Below are 10,006 nucleotides of genomic sequence, written 5' to 3'. Positions count from 1 at the left end.
TAATTTCACCAGCACCCTTACCCTTCACAACCGGAACACAGTAATGTGACCATTACTGCTTGGCGGCAGAAATAGGTAAGGTGGCAGTACTTCCCTGGACGAGCTCTTTCACAAGGAGCTCTACTGCTACTATGAGAGTGTGCAATGGAATTACACCATTTAATTCTACCTTCCCCTTCCCATACTCGTGGAACCAGATGGATTGTGGATATTCCAAAGATTCGCAAGAAGCGTTATGCTTCCACATTAATATGGCGAACAGCTTTGGAGTGGAATTCCCTGCCTGCAGATTTGTTCCCTGAATGTTATAACTTGGACCTTTTCAAGGCGAGAGTGAATAGGCATTATTTAGGTGTACATGCTCCATCACTTTCCATCAGATAAGATGGAGGTCAAATGCGCACTTACACTTAATAAAAAAAAAAAAGTAAAGTAAAATAACATTAAAATGACAGTAAATGTACATTTTGTACATTTACTGTCATTATCTTGTGATATTATAGAGAGAAGAGCATTCATTCTCCCAGATTAATGATGAAATTCTAAATTGTGCTTTTTCATATATTGAAAGAGAAATGAAAAAACAAACCATGCTAATACAAAAACAGAGCATCATAATAATAGTAGTGCAAGTTCATAATATCACTCGCCCAATGCTACAATTGATAACATGGCATGAATCACTCACATTAATAAATAATAATGGAAACTCTTGCCTGCTGCTAAGACAACCATTTACAGCAATCTCTTTTATTTTACGCAATGTACTCTGAAGTGTAGCTATTGTTGCAGAAACTCCGTAATGCAAAGTGGGTATTATTGTTATTAGGGTTGCTTGGTGTGATAAGGACCACTGCGACCAACAGCTGATCTTTTGTGATCACCACTAATTACAGTTCGGAGCCAATGCTGACAGCATTGAAGAACTGAAGGACTTTCCTGATTCTGAAAGATTTATGTCCTCTGATTGTGGCATGTGTCTTCCCAGTATGGTGCTTTGTACACACATTAGGGCGCATTTATTTGACACGTATTTCATCACGCTCACCCCGCATGGCGGCCGTGCGGTCGCCACTGCCATGGTAAAATACGCTCTATTTGTTTAGCTTTTACATTTTAACTTAAATGAGCATCACGGTCACTCAGGCGAGTCCGGCTTGAATTTGGTCTAAGCGGCGACCCGTGTGGCTGTTGTAATATTCAGAGGAATTTAAATATTGTTGCCTAGTAAATAGAATTCAGATTCACCATTAATGTACATGAAGGGGTGGTAATTGGGCGACAACCTTTTGCCTCATGTAACTGGGCGCTTAGGGGGTTAGCATATGTGAGAAGACCAACAGGAGTTTCATCTGCCTCATGGCAGAATCTACACTCTTTTCTCTGTGCCCATCCTGTGTGACATCAGACTACCTGGAACTCAGCACAGGACTACTTTATTCCTTTCCCTGAGAGCATGCATAGTGAGTACCTTGGTGCCATAAGTTTTCATGGCTTGATCAGCAAGCACGTTGAGTTTGTCGCGGTACATTTGTGCCACACGCGAACTGTATTTCTGTCGTGCATCCTCTGTTGCCAGCCCGTGTGATCGGAAGAACTGTGTCTAGAACAGGAATAAACACAATTAACACACCAGTACAAGAATGTTATAGCTATTTTTTGGTCTATACTCAACATACAGTTGTTTTGCCAATTTTTAGTATTTACTGATGTTATTCCAAAAGGAGATTTACTGTTTTAACAAGTCTTCCTTGATGTGACAAGTTTCAAAATAATACTTTGTTAATCTTTCACATTACTCAACAGTACAGTACAGTGCAGGTCTGGGGATGTACTGAAAGTAAATGGGATAGGAACATGTGATGGATAACACAATATGGTCGTGGAGAATGAAGCATACCGCGTTGCAGTTTCCGCCGAGCTGCATGTTGCGAAGCTGCTTCCAAGTCCAATTGGTGTCGAGCTGAGTGGACCGCACGAACGAAATGTGCACGCCAAGCCCACGGTGCACCGCCGAGCAGTCCAGACAGATGAACACCCCGTACGTCACCGACGACCACGTAGGGTTCTTCGCGTTGCAGTCGAAGCATACCTGTCAATACCACAGCGCACTCGTTATCACTGAACGTACGTGGTGCCATACTTTCCCCATCCAATGATACTAACTTTATTCGCTGGAATTGACCGCAACCTCTGGAAAATTGCTTCAATATCGCTCTTTGTAGGCCCCGAGTCAGCCATTTTCGACGTGTTGTCAAGGTGTCATATAAACGTCAAACGAACTTTACGTAGGTATAGAGATGTAATTAAAAGTAGTTATCTATCCAGTTGTACATACTTTAGGGTTAAACCTTATAAAAATATAGCCTGGTAACAAGACGCTTAAATACATACTGGTAATTTAGAAATATCACAAATGTTATTGAGAGGTTTTTTTGGAGAGCCTGTTTTTTGCGTTTAGGTTGCTCAAGTTTGCATTTATTCTTTTAGTAGCAGTGAAATGAATACTTTGTAATACCTGTACGTACGTACGTACATACATGCATACTGGTTGTTTTAACTTATTTTTGATCATGGTGCCACGGTAAAGAAAGGCATTATTCACGAGACTCGAGATAAGAAGACATGGGGAATAGCGTTACATTTTTATCGCCGTGACCGTCGTTCCGGTTCCAAAAAAATCACGGCGATAAATCACCGTGATTTTGTCACGACTGTTACTTCCGTGACCTTGTCACGCCTATAACTTACATCACGATATATGGTTTTAACCAGCGGCTTCTTTCTAATATTTATAGCCGTTTTTTATGGAATGATTTAAGTTTTTATTCCCTTTGTAATAAGTTTCAAATCCATTCAAAAAGTTGATTTTGTATTTAATATAATTTTGTTTCATACTTATTTTATGCGAATCTTTGGATTGTTAAAAATAGTAATAAAGTGTAATGTCTATCTAGTAGAATACACAAAGTAGATTATACATAAATATAATAATAATAATAATAATAAAGACTTTTATTTCAGAACTTATAAATTCCATATATTGTTAGTAAAAAAGAACTTAAAACACACTATGTAATACACTATGTAATATATAATACACTATAAAATACTAACTCTTCCTATGATAAAACAAATATTCAAAAATATTTTACTTGTTAATGAATAGGTTTATAGTAACTGCTACAGATTTTTTTCATCCGCCCTTTCTAGTAGTAATAAGCACCTACGACCCTTGTGAGTGAGCAAAGAAAGTCATCCTATCTCACTCACTCCCACCGCCAAAATGGCCCGATTATCCGAACTACAACGAGTGGCGCGCTCAGTCACCACGGAACGGAGATCGCGCATTGTATCAAATAGGTATGTCGTGATGTGAGAGACGGGGATAGCTATTGGAACGGGAGAACACCTATGTGACTTTGGAACACGGTGGTACTGTTTGATGGCGGATCACCGTGATTTTTTCATCGTGATGTTATTTATCACCCACCTCTAGAGACAAGTGAATATGACAAATCCGCACGTGTATCAAACGACATTTTTTAATGCATTTGCGAAAAAACTAGATTGAAAGTAAAATAAAAGAGTATTTAGAAAAAAAACTCGTATTTCTTTGTCTGACGAAAATTCAGTAATGGGCGTGACCGGCGGATTAGGCTTAAAATTATTCTTTCAACCTCACTTTCATCCGTATCTAATAGTACAAATGATCCCAGGGACTTGTTACAGATGGATTGAGTGCTTTGTAGTTGAATTTTTTGAGCCAGATTTTTACCTGCGTTTACGAAAAAATCATTTGCGCTGTTAGCAGATATCAGCTCAGATGAATGGGCTTTCAATAATCCTAAAGATGATTCATGCTGTTTTGATGTATATATTACATTTTTTATATATTTCCAAACTTTTTTACTGTCTGTGCCAGCTTTGTCTAGAATATTAAGAGCTAATCATAGAAGGTCGAGGCAGTCATCATTAGGGAGGTCTCTGCTGTGTTTGAGGAGTTACCTAAAGCACAGCCATTAGGAAGAGTAGAAGGACAATATCTAATAATATTGATTTGTGCTTCTCTGTCGTAACCAGTGTTGGGCGTTAATCAATTAAATTTCAATCAGAAATTCAATCACATTAAAAAATCAATTCAATTGAATTGATTTTAATTGCAATTAAATGAATTGAACTTATTTTTTTTAGTTGTTCTAAGAAACAATTGAAACTAACATTTAAAACAGAAAGTACCGAATAAAAATGTCATTACGAATATTTTTTTTATTTAGTTAGGGGGTGGGTTAGGGGTGGGTTAGGGGGTCGTTTGGAGGGTCGTTTGGGGAGCCAGTTGGGGGGGTCGGTTCGGGGGCAGGTTGGGGGCCGGTTGGAGGGCCTTTTGGTGGGTCGGTTGGGGGGCCGGTTGGGGCCGTTTGAGATACCAGTTGGGGGCGATCAGGGGTGAGTGACCCACCCCTTAACCCAACCTACCCGCTCACCTACCTACTCACTCACCCGCTCACCTACCCACTCACCCGCTCACCCACCTACTCACCCACACACTCAAACCCACTCGCTCACCCCCTAACCCACCTTCTAACTCACCCCTGACCCTTCTAACCCACGCCCAAATCCACACTCTAACCCATCTCCTAACCCAACCCTTACCCACACTCTAACCAACCCGCTGACTCACCACCTAATCAACCCCTAACCCACCCCCTAAGTCACCCTCTAACCCACCTCCTAACTCACCCCTAACTCACACCTAACCCCCCAATCCAAACCCTAACTCACCCCTAAACCCCCCCCATACCCAGACCCTAAGTCACCCCCTAACCCACCCCCTAACTCATCCTTAACACACCCCCTAACTCACTCCTAACCCCAACAAACCAAATCCTAACCCCCAACCCAAATCCTAACCCCCCTCAACCCAAACCCTAACCCCCCAATCGAAATCCTAACCCACCCCCTAACCCACGCCCTAACTCACCCCCTAGCCCACCACCATTTTTTTTTGACGGGGGGAAATCTTTATGAATATCCCTGAGCCCAGGGAGACTCAGGGGTTATGTGGGGACTCTCCCTCCAGACTGGAGGACCCACCCCACTAAACACCCCCCCCCCGAGTTTCTCTCTCGCCGGTTGAGTCGGCGCCGTGGGATCGGTGAACATGAGTCCCTGTCCAGAGCCCGCTGGCCTCACTAGGGGATCAGGCGAGGGATCAGCGAACTGCCTTCGCCTTCTGAAGCGAGTGCGCGTCCGCCGCGTCCTCGCGCACTCGCTCCGCGGCCTCCTTTTGCGACATAACCTCTGCGCAAAAGGAGGCCACCGCCTGCCAGGACCCCTCGCTACCGAGGATGGCGGCAACCACCCTCGGCAGCGAGAGGTCCTGCCCTACAGTCCCCGTCAGAGTGCGGCGCTGCCCATCCCGCCGGCTGCACACCTCTAGGGTGTGCTGCGCGGTGTCATCTGCAGCGCCGCACTCGTGACACGACGGGGACGGTTCCCTCCTCGCCACCTTGTGCAGGTAGTGACCGAAACACCCGTGCCCAGTCAGCACCTGCACAAGGTGGTACGACAGTGGCCCGTGGGACCGGTTTACCCACTCTACGAGGACAGGGCGGATCGCCTCTATGGTACGAGCGCCATAGGGGGGATCGGCCAAGCCCTCTTTTCACCGGTCTTGCACGCGCTACGCCGCGAGGCGGCGCTCCCGCTTGACCTCTTGGGGAGCGGGTCGCTCGCCTCGGTTCCTCATTCCCCGCCGGTAGGTGCGGACCTCCGCCAGGACCTCGCTAGCCCACCACCTATCCCACCCCTAAAATTAACCCACCCCCTTGCATTCGCCGATGACATTAAGATTTTTGACCGAGTTGCAAGAATTGAAGATTGCGGAGCTCTACAAAAAAATTTGGATATTATTGCCAATTGGTGTATCGTCAATCATATGTCACTCAATGTTAGCAAGTGTCAGGTGATATCATTTACGAAAAATAGGGACCTCTTGCGCTTCAACTATAACATACATAGGTCTACTCTTACCCGAGTCCAGACTGTTCGTGACTTAGGAGTATATTTTGACTCTTTTCTAACATTTCGGCCACATTACGGCCATGTTTGCAGTAAGGCAAATAAAATGCTGTTCTTTGTACTCCGACACACTAAACCATTTTAAAATGTAAAATCGTGGGTCATCTTGTATGGAGCCCTAGTCAGAAGTGTCTTGGAGTATTGCTCATCGGTTTGGTCTCCTGTATATACAGCCACATAGATAGGATAGACGCTATTCAGCGCAGATTCCTACGAGCTTTGTCTGTGAAATGTGGTACACGTAAAACAATACGGGAATATGATGATCGCTTGCTGATTGTGATATTTTTAACTGCGGTATCACCTACTTTTAAGAGGTCACTTCTTGTATCGTTGTAAGGTAAATAATGTATTCTTTTTGTTTTGTTTTTTTTTTATATAATAATAATAAATTTAGCGTAAGTTTAAGTACTTTTGAATGTTGAGCATAGTTAGAATTGGGCCCAGATATGCCTACTGTATTTATTTTTAGTGTTTTTATTATATTATATTTTCTTGGAGCAGTTATTTACTAGTTTATATTATAGTGTAGACACTAGTTTTTTTTCACAAACATCATTTTAGTTTTTACTAGAAGCGATCATTATTACAATAGCACATAATGTATAATTAATTATCGAACAACTGTCTAAACTGCTGCTGTTATACTGCTAATCTGCTGTTGCTTTGCATCGTGCATGCGTCACACGAACAAGCAAATTTTATGCAATAGCCAATTAATAGCTGTGAGATAAAAATGGCGCTAATCAAATGATAGCTATCGTCGTAGCATCGGTTACGATTTGCAAATCTTACGTTTATAGTCTTTAAGTGGACATCATAAAGTTCTCTTTCTCATTTTATTGTTGTCTATTATCCTATTGTCATACGTGTTTATTTTTAAAATACTAACAACCTCGTGGGACAATATTACTCACATTGTAAACAATAACCTTTGTCCCTTGACTTTTAATAATTCATCAGTTTTTACTATCACACAAAAGTAAAAATATTTAAATTGATATCTCTAAACAATGATTACTCTGATTTAGCTTGACCTTCAAGGTCAATGGCATTACCAAAAACAAGTTAAAAAAGTGTTAGTGATAGCGTAAGTAAATAACGGGGGTGAGGAGAAGGTTGTTCACCTTGACCTATTTACCTGTAAGTTTAGTTAGACAGTCTAGCGCCCGCGCGCGTCGCATGTATGTGTATCGATCGATGTTCTAATGTCGAGTACTACTTGCTAGCTGTGATGAAAATGTGTCCGAAGCTTGAATGAATATGTAAGATGGTTCCCAACGTACTATCTAGTTTTCTCTATATCTACAATATCTAGATATTATAGATAGAGAAAAGTTTGTAGAACTGGTGCCAAAAACAGCCTTTTTGTTTTGGTTTATTGGTTAATGGTTGTAGTTAACAACAACAATAGCTTTATAACAGTAGCAGTTTGTTTTGTGGTGAACTACATTTCAATTCGCGCGCTCGCAACTCACTCACTGTCACTGTGAGACAGCACGCAAGCGCCGCCGACCAATAAGAGAACAGAGTTGAAAATATGGTAATGTCATGGCGGCTTCTTTTGTGAAAACTTTGTATTCAAAACTTATGAACAAATCTTGGGTAATTTTTGGACAATATACAAATTACCAAGAACCCGACAACTTCGTTGCGTTGACACAATTACCCCCATTATATCCCAAATAACTGGTTATTAGACATGGGACTGACGGCTGTTTGTCAATAATGAATTATTATGAAAATTGCCTTAAAAAATTAAAATTTCTAACATGTTACCCAGAAGATGAAAAGGTACGAGTGTAAGAAATGTAACCAGCTGGCAACACTACCTACACAATATTCATTCGTTGATTCGCATAGCATTGTCATGTAGTAAAACTACAAAACAACGACCGCGGTACAAGACTACAGTTTACAATAACAGTTATTGAAATATCGCATTTCTAAATTCATTATTTCGTATATTGACAAACAGCCGTTATTGCATGTTAAATTTCATATAAATGCGGAAAAGAGACACACATATAAAAGACCATGCAAGCAAAAGAGATTAATAATACAATTTTGTTTTACGATGACATTAAACTCTATCTTGTCTACAGTAAGCTAATGTCGGAAACTCCGAAGTTTGTGAAGAGCTATTTTTCGCTTTTTTAATGTTGATAAATTTTATTTTTGACCGTACGAGAGCTTAGTACATAGCGGAGCTTATTTTGTGAAATAAGTGGATGTGACGTGGTATGAAACTGATTAAATGTAGGGATTTAACGGACGCTGTCGGGCGGGACCTCGGGTAGCATCTCGCTAGCGCTCATTATGTTGACGAGCTAGCCTTCAGCTTGAGTGAAAGTTGCCGAGACTTCTTCGTAAGCAAGGTGAAAATGCATACGCGACTGGTGCAGTAGGGGGGAGCGTGGAAAGTGCTCGGTAAGAAACGCAAGGTGCCGCGAACCAGAGATGGAAAACCTAGGCGGCGAGGAGATAGAGCGCGCACTCATGGACCTTGGGCCGCTGCTCGGCGTCTCCATCAAAGAGGAATTGCCCGACGACACCACGGATACCGGCGCGCCTACTAACAATAATGTGAGTTCCTTATTCAGTTGCAGAGTTAAGCTAGAAAAATGGGATTAATAGTGAATTTTTTACATGCATTTATATTTTACAACGTTATTGTGTTTTTTGCAACTTGCATTCTTGCACACTTTGCATCTGAAACATCAGATTTAAAATGTCTTAAACAGTAATAACAACAATGTTAATCAACATGTTTAGAGGTTACGCAGTCCCCCAGCTGGTCAAAATGTACCACTCTTGTTTCTGTTTAACCCCTCCTCCCTCATCTCCATGTCATGCGTTGCTGATAAATTGTCCAATGCTTAAAGTAATGGAATTATAACAAGTCTTAGGCTACTCTAGAGGGTAGTCATTTTTTTAAATATTAACACAATGTATACAAATTTTCCTGGTTTGCTTCTAAGGTTTCAATTTGTGAACTGTCAATGGGCCGCGCATCAACACTATGGTGAATTAATAACTTTATTGTCTTGCAAAACAAACCATTGAAAGCTTTACAGTCTGCAGTGGACCATCCTGAATATAGTAAATTCAAATTCAAATTCAAAATAATCTTTATTTCATAGGTAAGCATTATTACACTTGAAATCGTCACAATATTAAACTCTACCGCTCATTCGTAAGGCAGATTCCCCTGAGAAGAATGAGCAAGAAACTCTAGGGGTTGCTCTTTGTAAATAACATTTACAATATTTATTTTTTTTATTTGAAACATCAGAGATTGAGACTACCTCCATGAGCTAAACGGGTTACTACCACGGATTTTTGTCATCCAAGTACGCAGAAGTTGTATTGTAACAAATGGGATGGTTCTGTGTGTACCTTCTGTCAATAACATAACACTAATTATTCTAGTAGTGAATTTGATGTGTACAAGTGAATGTAGTTGAAACTGACTAGAAAAGGTAATTTGCTAAATACATAATATTGATATTGTATTCTTTTATTTGCACCCAAGAAGTCAATTAACCCTAGAAAGATAGTCTTAAAAATTAATATAAGGGTGTCCCGTAACTCGGCGATAACCTGAAAACAGGAAGTTGTCTAGTTTGGAATAACCCAGAAAAATGAAATAAAAATCGGAGTCATGTTTTTTTGTGATATAAACATTTTAATGAAAAATGTTAATTAAAATTTGCTAATGTTGCTGTTCTAGTTTTTGTAACTAAATAGCCCACGTAATGAACACAATGTCAAAGAAAACCTGAATTGTTAAAGTATATGTTAAAAAATAAGTGTTAGATTTTTTATTAAAATTTTTAGCAGATTTTTTTTAAGGTAACTTTGACACTCCATACTGTAAAAAAAAATGTACCTAGACTACCATGGCAACTTCTTACAAAAGTTG

General features: G+C 40.7%; 1 protein-coding gene across 1 annotated transcript; it reads right to left on the bottom strand.

Moving 5' to 3' along the window:
* Positions 1–815: 815 nt before the first annotated feature.
* LOC113239097 (uncharacterized protein F07F6.4) lies at positions 816–6,173 on the bottom strand. Its single transcript, XM_026475962.1, has 4 exons — positions 6,034–6,173; positions 2,167–2,367; positions 1,901–2,092; positions 816–1,603 (listed from the first exon to the last, which is right to left on the bottom strand). The coding sequence occupies exons 2-4, from the start codon at positions 2,239–2,241 to the stop codon at positions 1,421–1,423; spliced, it is 450 nt and encodes a 149-aa protein (XP_026331747.1). The 5' UTR covers positions 2,242–2,367; positions 6,034–6,173; the 3' UTR covers positions 816–1,420.
* Positions 6,174–10,006: the final 3,833 nt, after the last annotated feature.

The sequence above is a fragment of the Hyposmocoma kahamanoa genome, unplaced genomic scaffold, assembly GCF_003589595.1.
Source record: "Hyposmocoma kahamanoa isolate Upper Pololo Valley unplaced genomic scaffold, ASM358959v1 99453, whole genome shotgun sequence".
Lineage (NCBI taxonomy): Eukaryota > Metazoa > Arthropoda > Insecta > Lepidoptera > Cosmopterigidae > Hyposmocoma > Hyposmocoma kahamanoa.
This window is presented reverse-complemented; position numbering and strand designations above follow the sequence as displayed.